At 40.4% G+C, this 14,542-nt stretch overlaps 1 protein-coding gene across 5 annotated transcripts in view; it reads left to right on the top strand.

Annotated features, from left to right (window-relative positions):
* The window catches only part of Scmh1 (Scm polycomb group protein homolog 1), a 125,042-nt gene that overhangs the window by 31,587 nt on the left and 78,913 nt on the right, over positions 1-14,542 (top strand). For 3 of the 5 annotated variants that reach the window (XM_032899070.1, XM_032899028.1, XM_032899045.1), the window contains exons 2-4: positions 4,883-5,010; positions 10,841-10,903; positions 11,342-11,365. In XM_032899070.1, coding sequence (XP_032754961.1) covers positions 4,998-5,010; positions 10,841-10,903; positions 11,342-11,365 — 100 coding nt within the window. In that variant the 5' untranslated portion in view covers positions 4,883-4,997. Of the gene's footprint in view, positions 1-4,882; positions 5,011-10,840; positions 10,904-11,341; positions 11,366-12,148; positions 14,089-14,542 lie in introns of those variants that run through there. The other 2 variants (XM_032899036.1, XM_032899055.1) reach the window with 2 other exon arrangements.

Below are 14,542 nucleotides of genomic sequence, written 5' to 3'. Positions count from 1 at the left end.
TAAAGGAGACAGTAATATTTCCCACATGGTGAGTACTCACAAGATCATGTCTGTTAGTGAGATACTTAGTATACTACCTGGCATATGGTAGACACTTTATGATAGCGATACAGTGCTAAGAATTAATAGTAATATATGTTACAGTTTACAGCTGATTTTAAAATAGTATCATATGCTGAATCTGTCCAATGTTTCCTGGCTTCATGGGTGGACAGAGTGATGTTTTATCCCATTTATAAGGAATGTTTCCATACCTGTTGATATTTCAACCACATATCTTTCTTTTAAAAATTTCCAGAAATACATGCAAATGTAGTGGAACGTGAAAATAATTCTAGCACTTAGGGGCCTAGAAAGTGGATTGTGGATTCAAGGCAAGCCTGGGCTACATAGCAAGTTTGAGGTTATATAGTGAAACTTTTATCATAGAGATATATGATCAAATATGTTCATTGAAGTTATATTCATAATACCCTGAATTTGGAAACAATCTTTATGACCCTTAAGAAAAAAATGGATAAAGAAAATGTCTTATATTTATATTGTGAAACATTAATCCTTCTTTAAAAACAATAAAATCATAAAACTTGTAGATAAGTAGATGAAATTTGAAAAAATCCTGAGTGAGGTTACCCATACCCAGAAGGACGAATATGATCAGTCCCTAGCTCAGCCATCATCAGAGAATCCTAGTCCGGTATCAGAACAAATACAGAGACCCACAGCGAGATAGTATGCAGAGATGGAGAGGCCTTTTGTTCAGCCCTTTGTGCACCAAATCTTGTACCTCAAGGAACAGGAAGCACTGCGGAAGAGAGGATGGAACAACATAAGAGCCAGAGGAGATGGTGCACACCAAGACACAGGCCTTCTAAGTCACTGTAATGGATGCATGCATGAACTCAGACTGAGCCAGCATGCCCAGGAGGAGACAGCCAACAGAAAATGAGCATACTTACATCTCCTCCCCCCATCTTTATTAAATTGCGTATTTCTTATTTACATTTCAAGTATTATTCCCTTTCGAGGTTTCCAGGCCAACATACCCCCCATCCTCCCCCCATTACCACCCTCCCCCCAAGAATCCCATTCACTGGGGGGGTCTAGCCTTGGCAGGACCTAAGCTTCCCCTTCCACTGGTGCCCTTACTAGGCTATTTGTTGCTACCTATGCAGTTGGAGCCCGGGGTCAGTCCATGTAGAGTCTTTGGATAGTGGCTTAGTCCCTGGAAGCTCTGGTTGGTTGGCATTGTTGTTCATATGGGGTCTCAAGACCCTTCAGTTCTTTCAGTCCTTTCTCTGATTCCTTCAACGAGGGTCCCATTCTCAGTTCAGTGGTTTGCTGCTGGCATTCGCCTATGTATTTGCTGTATTCTGGCTGTGTCTCTCAGGACAGATCTACATCCGGTTCCTGTCAGCCTGCACTTCTTTGCTCCATCCATCTTATCTAGTTTGGTGGCTGTATACATATGGGCCACATGAGGGACAGGTTCTGAATGGGCGTTCCTTCAGCCTCTGTTTTAAACTTTGCCACCCTATCCCCTCCTAAGGGTATTCTTGTTCCCCTTTTAAAGAAGGAGTGAAGCATCCGCATTTTGGACATCATTCTTGAGTTTCATGTGTTCTGTGCATCTAGGTTAATTCGAGCATTTGGGCTAATATCCACTTATCAATGAGTGCATACTATGTGTGTTTTTCTGTGATTGGGTTACCTCTCTCAGGATGATATTTTCCAGTTTCATCCATTTGCCTATGAATTTCATAAATTCATTGTTTTTGATAGTGGAGCAGTATTCCATTGTGTAGATGTACCACATTTTCTGTATCCATTCCTCTGTTGAAGGGCATCTGGGTTCTTTCCAGCTTCTGGCTATTATAAATAAGGTTGCTATGAACATATTGGAGCATGTGTCTTTGTTATATGTTGGAGCATCTTTTGGGTATATGCCCAAGAGAGGTATAGCTGGGTCCTCACGGAGTGCAATGTCCAATTTTCTGAGGAACCTCCAGACTGATTTCCAGAAGGGTTGTACCAGTCTGCAATCCCACCAACAATGGAGAAGTGTTCCTCTTTCTCCACATCCTCGCCAACATCTGCTGTCGCTGGAGTTTTTGATCTTAGCCATTCTGACTGGTGTGAGGTGGAATCTCAGGGTTGTTTTGATTTGCATTTCTCTTATGACTAAAGATGTTGAACATTTCTTTAGGTGCTTCTCAGCCATTCGGCATTCCTCAGCTGTGAATTCTTTGTTTAACTCTGAACTCCATTTTTAATAGGGTTATTAAATAGGTTATGCAGGTCTCCCTGCAGTCTAACTTCATGAGTTCTTTGTATATTTTGGATATAAGTCCTCTATCAGCTGTAGGATTGGTAAAGATCTTTTCCCAATGTGTTGGTTACTGTTTTGTCCTAATGACAGTGTCCTTTGCCTTACAGAAGCTTTGTAGTTTTATGAGATCCCATTTGTCAATTCTTGATCTTAGAGCATAAGCCATTGGTGTGAAGTCCTAGCCAGAGCAATCAGACAACAAAAGGAGATCAAAGGGATACAGATTGGAAAGGAAGAAGTCAAAATATCACTATTTGCAGATGATATGATAGTATATTTAAACGATCCCAAAAGTTCCACTAGAGAACTACTAAACCTGATAAACACCTTCAGCAAAGTGACTTGGTTATAAAATTAACTCAAACAAATCAGTATCCTTCCTCTACACAAAAGAGAAACAAGCTGAGAAAGAAATTAGGGAAACGACACCCTTCATAATAAACCCAAATAATATAAAATACCTCGGTGCGACTTTAACCAAGCAAGTGGAAGATCTGTATGATAAGAACTTCAAGCCTCTGAAGAAAGAAATTAAAGAAGATCTCAGAAGATGGAAAGATCTCCCATGCTCATGGATCGGCAGGATTAATATAGTAAAAATGGCCATTTTACCAAAAGCGATCTACAGATTCAATGCAATCCCCATCAAAATTCCAATCCAATTCTTCATAGAGTTAGAACAATTTGCAAATTCATCTGGAATAACAAAAATCCCAGGATAGCTAAAACTATCCTCAACAATAAAAGGACTTCAGGGGCAATCACTATCCCTGAAATCAAGCAGTATTACAGAGCAATAGTGATAAAAACTGCATGGTATTGGTACAGAGACAGACAGATAGACCAATGGAACAGAATTGAAGACTCAGAAATGAACCCACACACCTATGGGCACTTGACTTTTGACAAAGGAGCCAAAACCATCCAATGGAAAAAATATAGCATTTTCAGCAAATGGTGCTGGTTCAACTGGAGGTCAGCATGTAGAGGAATGTAGATCGATCCATGCTTATCACCCTGTACAAAGCTTAAGTCCAAGTGGATCAAGGACCTCCACATCAAACCAGATACACTCAAACTAATAGAAGAAAAAGTGGGGAAGAGTCTCGAACACATGGGCACTGGAGAAAATTTCCTGAACAAAACATAGTTACATCTTTGGAGGTTCCTTGTCTTAGTATATCATGTCGGGGCTCTACTTATTTTAATTCTGTCCTTTAAAAATTTAGGGGGATAAGGGCAACCTCTAGAAAGTCTCAGAGTCTTGGGATGTAAGAGGCTCCCAGGACTCAGTGGGGGTGACCTTAGCAGAAATGACCAATGGTGGGGAGATGGAACCTGAAGAATCTTCCTTTAGTAGACAGACAGGGCCCCCAGTGGACATGGGGTCACCAACCCAACTTCAAACTTTTGATCTAGAATTGTTTCTATCTAAAGGAAATACAGGGACAAAAGCAGAGCAGAGATGGCAGGAAAGGTCATCCAGTGACCAGCACAACTTGGGATCCATCCCACGGGCAGGCCCCAAGACTTGATACTATATTACTGATACTATGCTGTGCTTGCACACAGGAGCCTAGTGAGGCTGTCCTTTGAGAGAGTCTACTAGCAGCTGACTGAAAGATGCTGACACTTACAGCCAACCATTGGAATGAAGGCAGGGACCCCTATGGAAGAGTTGGGGAAAGGATTGAGGAAAACGAAGGGGATAGCCACCCCATGGAAAGACTAACCATGTCAAGTAACCTGGAGCCCTAGGATCTCGCAGGGACTAAGCCACCAATCAAAGAGCATACATGGGCTGGTCTATGGACCCCAGAGCATATGTAGCAGAAAATTGCCTTGAGTGGCCTCAGTGGGAGAGGATGCGCCTAATCCTGTAGATACTTGATGACCCAGGGAAGGGGGATGGATGCCTGGGTGGGGGCAGTGTGGTGTGGTGAGGTGGAGTAGGTGAGAGAACACACTCTTAGAGGCAAAGGGGAAGGGAATGGGCCGAATAACTCTTGGAGGGGGGACAGGAAGGAGTAACAACATTTGGAATATAAATAAATAAATTAATTAATTAAAAATAAACCAAACAAAAAACTTTAAAAAATATCAAAATTTTTATATGCTATATATCTGCAATTTTCAATACAGTGGCCACTCTATCAGTGTGATTTCATTTCATAGTAATTACCACCTGCTAAAACCTATCTCCAAATATGTTCAAATTGTAGGGCTAAGGTTTCAAAATTCATAATCCTTATTAATAGGTTTTTGTGACTTTTGGATTTTCTGGCTTTAACTGGTTAGTTGGAAGCTATGTTTATTTTCAATATTTGCATAGAAACAAATATAAAAATATTTGTATTTATTTCTATAAGTGTAAAGAGCTCAATTGTACCTGTTGTACTTGTTGTAGGGTACCTTCTAATTCCGAGATATTCTAATAGCAAAAAATATGTACTGATATACATTTTTCTTAACAGTGCAGCCTAGTATTAGTACTTAGAGGTCTCGCCATAGGATTTTAACCATTCTCTTTCTGTCCATTCCCTTTCTTTACAGATGGAGAGATTAATACACAGAGAACCTAACTTGTCAGAGTCAGAGCAAGGCAGAGGTGGATCCAGGAATAAGTCCTAAACTTCGTCACTCCTTGCTTAGTTTTAGTTCATTGACTATGCAGCCTAGTGGTAAGTACCCACTCATGCCCTCTTACCTGTAAGTAGAACTAAGGAGCCCTAACGAAGATTGAGTTTAAGGAATTTCTTGTTACTAATTAAATTTATTATCCTTTTTGTTTTAGTTAGGGTTTTATTGCTGTGAAGAGATACCATGACCAAGGCAGCTCTTATAAACAAACATTTAGTTGGGGCTGGCTTACAGTTCAGAGATTCAGTTCAGTATCATCATGGTGGGAAGCATGGCAGCTTGCGTGCAGACATGGTGCTGGAGGAGCAGAGAGTGCGACATCTTCATCTGCAGGCAGCAAAAGGAAATTGTATGACCGGGGGTAGCTTGAGCATATATAACCTCAAAGCCTGCTCCCACAGTGGCACACTTCCTCCAAGGCCACACCTCCCTATAGTGCCACTCCCCGTGACCACCATTCAAACATATGAGTCTATGGGGGCCAAACTATTCAAACTACCACACTTTCCTGTTTAGTTTATTTTTAAATTTGGTGTATGCATCTGTATGCATGTAGGTTTGTGCAAATGAGTGCAGGTGCCTAGAGAAGTCAGACAGGGCATTGGATCCCCTGAAACCGGAGTTATAGGAGTTACAGTCACCTGACATGGGCATTGGGAACCAGACTCTGATCCTCTACAAGAGCAGTAAATGCTTTTAATGGCTGAGCCATCTTTCGAAGCCCCTTTCCTTTTCTTTACACCTATAATTCCTTGTGGTTGTTGTTATTAACGTTAATTTTCCAAGTTGGGAAAGGAGATTGGAAGTTTTACTTCTCAAATAACTAAAATTATTTTCCTGTTTGGCCAGGCTAAAAATTATTAAGAATGGGAAAAGAAAGAAACAAAGAAAAGAAAAACCTGAAATTAATGAATTTCTTGTCTCTGTGAGCACCACAATCTAAGCACTTTTTGTTGTTGGGTTTTTTGTTGTCATTGTTGTTTGTTTTTTAATTTTTGAGACAAGGTTTTACTATGTAGCCCCGGCTGGCCTAGAGCTTGCTCTGTAGACCAGGTTGGCCTCAAACTCACAGATTCCTCTGCCTCTGCCTCCCGAGTGCTGGGGTTAAAGGCGCCCTCCATTATTCCCAGCTCTTCATGCTAGGCACTTATTTCCTTCTTACTTAAGTATAGTGAAGTAGCCATTGCCTCACCACACTGAAGCACAGTTGTCCAACTTGGTGTTCTCCAGTAGAGACCAGTGCAATCCCATATGTGATTTAAATTCTTACATTAAAAAGATAAAAAACAGAAATTAACAATATATATGTAATTTTTATATCTAAAAATTATTTTGACATGTGACCAACATAAAAGTCTAATAAAAGGTGTTTAGAATCTCTTTAGCACATCTTGACTCAGGTCCTAGGTTTATCAGAAATACCTAATTTGTATTTAGATTTAAAAAAAATTCTAGGCTGGAGAGAGAGCTCACCAGTTGGGTGCACTGGCTGTTCTTGCAGAGGACATAGGCTTGGTAAGCACAGAGTGGCTCACAAACATCTCTAGGCACACGTTGTAAAAACACGCTGGCAAACACGCACAGTTGGAAAAGTAAGTTCACGTATCAGGTTTTATTCCAAATATATTTAAAAGTTTTCTCAAATAAACGTAAAAGTCTTCTCAGTAGCTGCAGTCAGTTTTTTTCTTTTCCTGAAATTAATGAAAATACACAAAACTGCATGCAGACTCACCTCTTGCGGGACTGCAACACATTGCAGGTACTCAGCTGCTGGTGTGGCTGGTGGCTGCCATGTCAGAGTGGGCAGCAGACACAGCACTTCCCCTCATCACTTCCTGCACTTCACAGCTTTACTCTGCTGCCAGGATTCCAGCTCCAAGACTCCACGGAACACTGTCTTCCCTTCCGTTCTCACCCTTCAAATCTTCCATTATAGACCTGGCTCTCCCCTCATGTCTTCCTCTCGCCACCGTGCTTTGTTTAGTATAATGTCTACAACACTCTAATGTGTGGATTCATGTGTTGCTCCCCCTTTTCTAGACCCAAACAGTGGCTGTCTTTGTTATTTTTTTCAGTTCTTATTACCTAGCACAAGGCTGGGACCTATATGTTGTCAGTGAATTTTCATTCTAAGCATGAATGAGTAGAATTTCAATAAGGAAGTAGCAGACCATTTAGAGATTTATTTTGGAAATAGTATGTTTGAAATTTAATGTACATATCAAATTGAATGACATAGAATATGAAGATTTCACTGCTTTTCTCTCCATTCATCTCATTGAATCTGATGTCTGAGATACGACAGAGGATATGGCATAATCTGTTCAGATTAGTAGCTCATAAGCAGGGTGGGCGCATTCTTCGACACAAATACATGCAAAAATGTGTCCATTGCTGCTTTGTCAGTACCCAAGTGTTCTTTGGTGCTTAACGAGAGAGAACTCAAGTGTTCACTAGGATCTTATAGTTTATTTAGTTACTTCTCTTGTCCAACCTATACATCCTTCTCAGCTTGGAAAGTTTTCCTAATCCTTGGTAATAAGTGTTCATCCAGCCTTTCTGTTTGCTCATTTTAGGGTCTGACTAGCCACAAGGCAAGCATTATTATCTAAAAATTTCTGACATGAACCTCCCTGCAAAGAATATCCTTTAAGATCCCTCAAATAAGAGTCTGGGGAAAGGCTCAGCAGCTAAGAGCACTTGCTGCTCCTCCAAAGAACTGGAGTTTGAATCCCAAGCCCATGACATGTGGCTCTCAGCCACCTGTAACTTTAGATGCAGGGGATCTGATGCCCTCTTTTTTAATTAATTTATTTATTCATTTTACATCCCGATCAGAGAATGGGACTCCTCACAGTCCCACTCTTACACTCCCCCTCTTTCCATTCTCCCCTTCTCCTCAGAGAAGGTACACTTGATTCCCTCTTTTGACCTTCATAGGCACCCGCATACACATGTGCACAGACACTGCACACATGTACACACATGCACACACACGTACACATATACACACGTATTTGTGAAACCCTGCATGAGCAAGCACACACACGTACATCTGAATAAATAGTAAAACAAATCTTTTAAGAAAAGATTCCTCTAATTAATAAAAAAGCTATTTTTAAATCCCTGCTGAGCACACCATAGAGTATAAGCTGGGGCAAGGGTTTATCTGCTTTATCAGTGATCTTACTATTTAGGGTAGGGACTGCTAAATAGCAGGTGATAACTGTTGTTGAATGAATAGACCTACATAAGCATGTTCACAGATGTTATTTTTATTTTTCTCATTCTTTGACAACTTCATCCATGTGTAGAATTAATTTTAGTCATTTTACCCCTGTTTCCCTGCATATTCTGTCTCCCTCTTCTGCTGAATCCTTTTTTCTCCTAAGAAGTCCCCTGCCTACTTTCATGTTTTTGTGCTTGCTTGAGCATAAGTAGGAGGTTATTTACTGTAGTATGGGCAACTCTCCAGTGAAGAAAATGACACTTCTCTCACTAGCAGCTATTAACTGCCAATGATCCCTTAGGTGAAGGGTGAGACCTCATGAATCTGTCCTCCATCCATGATGAAATGTTGGCTGGCCCAGTCTTGGCTGGGCTTGCTCAGATAACCACAGCTGCTGGGGTTCACTGGGGCAATGGCCATGTTGTATCCTTAAGACATTTTCACAGCATACCTCCTCATCCTCTGGCCCTTACATTCTGTCTGTTCCCTGAGTCTTGGAAGGAGTGATGTAAATGTCCTATTGAGAGTAGTAGAAGACGACTGCTTATTCTTGGCATGTTGGCCGTTTCTGAATCTCTGCATTAACTGCTTCCAGCACCAATTAGAAGCTCCTCTGACCAAAGCTGAGAACAATACCAAGCTGTGGGTGTAAACACTAGTAGTTAGAAGGCAATTTGACAACTTGTCCATTTAGCAAAGACAACTTGTAAGTTCTCCTTTAGGGACTATGGTCATCCCCAGTCATGGACTTGTTAGTAGGTCTACAGTACCAGGAACGGGTTGCCTTCTGTGGATGTGCCTCAAATCAGAAAGCTACTGCACAACTATCTTGGTAGGACACTACTGTGCCTTGCAGGGTTCACAGCTGGGTAAGACGCATCAATTGCTCTCTTTCCCTCAGCAGCCTGCACGCACTTTCTAACACACTGAGAGCTAGCCAGCAGGAAGGAAGCCTCCAGCTCAGGTCCAGCTTGAGTGCTCTGTGTTCTGTAACTGTGTGGTTACATTTACAGGGTTTTCCCATCAAATTCTGATGGGCATCCAAGAACAGTGGCAAAACTCTGTATTTGTTGTTCTAAGGACTTTAGAAGTCTCCTAACCAAGAGGGAGGTATCCCACTAAGTATTATTTCCATTTATTTGTTGTTTAACTTTTTTATAGAATGTTATTTTTTATTTTTCTTTCCTTGCTCTTATCCCAACTAATTCTTACTGCATCCTAATTTCTCACCTTAAAAAGATACTGATAATGCCTGATATGATATATATGAGACAGTTTTACATTGACCTAGTACACGGGTATAGTCAAAGTTAGTTGAATCTGAAATGAAATTAATACATAAATGCCTAAGCCTTCCTTCATCTAGATATGTGCCCTGTCTTCTTGCCAAGCAAGTTAACAGTCTTTGGTCATTAGATAATGATTTGAGGAACAACTTGCCATAGGTAGGGCTTTCTGTGAGTCAGGCTCTGACAGAATGTGGAAAGCTAGCCCATCTCAGTGTTTTTGTATGTTTGCAGAGTACTATGTTAGGTCCTACAGCATACCTGATAAGACCCTACATAGCTTGTGTTTTGAAAAGGGTGGTGGGGAAAGTTTGTCTCCTGGCTGCTGTCTCAGGTTCTTGTTCATAGTCTAGATCCTCTCTCTAGAACACCTATGCTGCTCCTGCAGGAGTCTCCTGGCAGTTACTCTGATCAGTGGGGTGGCTTTGCAGCCTACTTGCTGCAGGAACAGGCAAGGTCCATTCACAGACCTTTGCTGGTGTGTACAGAAAGCACCCTCTGTCGGTGAGTAAGGGAGTTAGCAGGACCATCTTAAAGAATAGCACAGCAACCCTGGTTATTCTTCTGTCAGCCATATCTTCTATCCACCCACTCGTGCAAATGCAGCTTCTAATCTGCCATCTTACCTGGAAGTTCTTAATTTGAACTTTTAACTCATCATAGGAAACTGATCTGTTTTCTCCTTTCCATGCAGTCTAGGACACCAGCCTAAGGAATGGTACCACCCACATTTATTGGTGGTGATGGAGAATCTTCTCACTCTAACCCAATCTAGAAGCTAAAAAGATATTCCTAGAAATTTTAAGCGATCCTAGATCTAGTCAAGTTGACAATAATAACCATAAAAGGCTATTTCTCACCAACTTAACATCCAAATATATCACTTTAAGCCTGTCCCATAGATTTATGGAAATCTGATAAGACAGAATGCATTTACTCCAATTTTAAAAAATCCCTTAGTCTTGAACAGATCTAAGGTGTAAATGCAGTCTTTTCTAAAACTCATGCAGTCTCTTAACTGTGAACACCTGTAAGCAGCTTCTACACTTCCACTGTTCACTGGTGCAGAATAAACACTCCCATTCCAGAGGGAGGCAATGGGCATACCAGGGAAAGAGCCAGCTAGAGCAAGCCTGACCCACGGAAGGTACAAAATCCTGAAACACTTGCCTTTTTCTTTTACTATATAGAAAAACTGAACCTTTTCAAATAAAACCCTCTTCTCTATTTGTATCATTTCCTTAGATGAAGTCTCTGAGGTGTGCTTCTTTAATAAGAACTACTAATGCGTGCTGCCACAAATACTGAATTATATTTTCTTTCCTTATGGCATCCTTTTCTCTTTCTGTAAAATAGACTGGAATGATGTGAAAAAACCTAAGTATGGTCACTTGTCAGAATCTGCATCTCAATACCAAGGTAAGAAAATACTATTTAGCATGAAAAATTGTATTCAATATTTCTCACCATAAAAGTTGTTCTTAGAAGTCTGTGTTTACAACTAACTGGCTCTTTAATTCAAAAGCATATATTATCATTTATAGACATGTCTGTCAAAGGAAATTTATTTTCCTTTGATCTGGAACCCTAGATTCTGAGTATAAATAATCCAGCTTAGTGTTATTGCTCTAGGCAGAGTTGCTTGGCCTCCGCATTTTCATTTTATTTATTTAGGCTTAGAAGGGAGGCAAAATTGAAAGTTATGCCTCTGCAGTTATTAATAAGCCCTTTTAAACTGAGATAGTTGTAGTAGTTACATTTTGAAGCCCCCATTTAGCTGCAGAACTTTACCTTTCTATCGTTCTGTTTCAGCCTGTTACCTAGTGACCCATGGTTAACATTTGTTTTCTTTAATAGAGCCTGTGGACATCCTGGAGCTAGGTAAGATTGTTTCTCTTGCTGTTCAATAAGGGGTAACTTATGAGACCAGGGATTGATTGTAAGCAGTTTTAATACACTAGGAAAAGAACTCCATGAGTCTTTGTTTCATAATCCAGGAATCACTGTTTGCCTAATTGGCATGTAATTAACTTAGGAGTCATATCAAGTCCTACTTATCAGGAGGCTACAGACCAAGATAGCAAAAAAGGAAGGAGTATGTTACTTACATAGCACACAGATAGCACACAAGATAGCAAAGGGAAGGAGTATGTTACTTACATAGCACACAGGTAAGACAGGAAACCAAAACAAACTGGAAGTAGCTCCTCAGTCTACCAATCCACACTAAAGCAAACCTCCATTGTTCATAGTACATTTAGTGCAATTTTTCTAATGGAAATTATTAATAGGGTATGTTGAACCAAAATTAAACTCTTTTTAAAAATAAACTTTCATTTGTAAACTACAGAAAAAAAAACACAGATACATCTGTTATAGTAACAAGTCAGACTGATACTGCATTTAGTTTTTATTTTGCATAGTATATTTCAGGACTAAGATTTGAGGAATAAAATTAATGCTTAAGATTCTCAGTTAGCTTTTAAGGTTTCTACATAAACACCAGTCAGTTTCTTAGGGTCCTGTGATGTCCTGTGTCCCACATAAGTGTTGATATTTACTCAAGTATTTTGATATATTTTGTTATTATAATTCTATGTGTTCAGCAGTATTATAGTGATTATCCATTCTCTTCTTGTCTTTCCTTCCTGTAAGATATTTCTGTCAATCCTGATATAGAAAACAGCAACTAGAGGAGTAGAGGAGGAGTCCAGCAGAATTCCCGGGTTGTTGAGAGCTGGCTCTGCCATGTAGTCACTTTGTGACTCTGGTCCTTAGTTTTAGCATTAGTTAAGTGGGAATAATAACCTGTCTTGTCTGCGTCTCAGGACTGGAAGATCACCTGAGCTAGTGAATGTGAACATCATAGCCTGTTCCTTTACACTGGAGAATTGTAATGCTTTTCCTTCTTCTCAGAAGCTGAGCTCACACTTTCAGTACAATCTGACATTCTTGGAAATGAAGCATTATGATCAAATGGGTGAAGTGAAATGATGAAGGGCAAAGTACCTGAGATTTGGTAAACAAATAATAAATAGGCCTTGATTCTTTAGATTTTTCCTCAAGCGTTATGGCACTAATGTGTAAGTGAGAAAACCATGAGCATGGAGTTGGACAGGCTTGACTCAATTCCTCTTCTCTACTCCAAGCAAATTAATCTTTCTGACATACTCCCTCATCTTTAAAATGAACATGAAACAAAGATGCTGAGCTAATGTGATGTGAGCAGGCCAAGGGGGCACAGTCATAGCTGCTGCTGGTTTTGGTCTTGTTGCTAATTTCAGTCATGGTAACAGTTGTAGCTCAGCTCACTACCTGGGCGTGTTGTAAACTGCATGTTTACAGGGAGTTTTGTTACACATGGTACATGAAGAACATCAGTTGGCAAAGGAGTTTATAACTTGGAAGTACGATTTTCCTTAGAGTGATTGGTGACACAGATGTATTCTCTGATATACATTAAGGCTTCATGATCTATTTTTCCCATGAGAATTGAGAGTCAAAGACTTCCAAAGCCTTCACTCTGAAGAAGACCCTAAAATAATCTGCTTTGGAGGACTGCCTGACATGTTCAAAACCCTGGTTTGATAATAAGAGTAATAATTATTATTTGCTTTGGTGCAGCATTTGAAAATTTGACCCTTTAGATTGCTTATTGAATATCTTGAGTACCTCACCTTGTTAGGAATTTAATTGTCTCTCCAGGTAAATTGTTTCATATTAGACAGGTATCCGTTGAGCCAAATATGTTTTCTCATAATTTCTGTTAACCATGTTCTAACTTTGGGCCGTACAGAAGAAAGTCCGCTTTCTGCTTATTAGGTGGCAGTTCCAGGGACTGCCTGCTCTCTGCTGCCCTGCCACTTTTACAGTGCAGCCACTGTCACCTCACACCAAGGTAACAGTGCAGCTTGAGCGACTGTCCCCTAAACATATGAGTATTCTATTTCTCCTTAACATATGCATTAGTTCCTTGTCTTGTTATAGCAGAATACTTGACAAAAGCAAGTTAGGAAGAAGGGTTTCTTTAGTTTGAGTTCATACTCATGGACAGTGGTGTCACGAGCTTCAGACAGCTAGCCATCCATATCCACAAGCAGGAAGCAGAGGGAGATGAGTGCCTCTACTCAGCTAAGTCTCAACATCTTATCTATTCTGGAACCCATTGAGTGGTGGTGTTTACAGTCCTTGTGTTTCTTTCCACTTCAGTTAACCCGCTCATAAATTTGTTTCTAGCTCCTATTGTGTTGACTGTATTAACCATGTGGTATAAAGAGTCCTTTAATACCCACACTCTGTCTATATCTCTTTTTGAAACTTTTCTCTGAAACAGTTTGCTCTTGCTTTGACTCCTGCTTATCTTATCCTTTTATACTTAGGAGCCCGAATGCTATTGCCTCTGGGAAGCCTTCCACAAACCTTCTGCGTGCTCCTACAGCACCCTCCACCTCTCCAAGTGCAGCTCTCACCACACCTTTCTGCCATGGATCACTTAGTTTCTGTCCTTCACTAGACTGAAGCTCACAGGAACGAGGGCAATATTTTGATCATGGTTGTATCTGCAGTGCCCAGCACAATACTGTAAATAAGTCTTGGAAGAATGGGTGAGGAAATGACTCTGAGAACTTGCTTTCTTACTTGTGACTAATGTTAATGGATTATTTCTTTCGTTGGTTCACAGGTGACATATTTTCAGATCTCTAACACAAAGTCACCATTTTATTTTGTGTGCTATCTCTCTCTCAGAGTCAGGCCAAACATAATGCCTACATGTGATGTTACTAGTCCAGGACAGAAGTAGGACTTGTGTGCTTCTTTCTTGCTTTCATTTATCCAAAAACGTTGGCTAAGCTGCACTAAACTTCAAGGCACTGTGTTCAACAGTAAGGGTTGAATAAACAGTCCCCATCCATAAAGACTTTAACTAGCTCACCACAGCGATATGACGGGATGAGTATGGAAGGAGCTGAAAGGGGATAAGGAAAATCAGAAGGCTTTGCACATCAAATAATGGTTTTGTTGAGTGCTTTCAGTGTGCAGAGGTGGGATGGTATGAGG

Source organism: Rattus rattus, chromosome 1, assembly GCF_011064425.1.
Source record: "Rattus rattus isolate New Zealand chromosome 1, Rrattus_CSIRO_v1, whole genome shotgun sequence".
Classification (NCBI taxonomy): domain Eukaryota; kingdom Metazoa; phylum Chordata; class Mammalia; order Rodentia; family Muridae; genus Rattus; species Rattus rattus.
The sequence above is the reverse complement of the archived record's forward strand: the minus strand, read 5'-3'. Positions and strand labels throughout refer to the sequence as shown.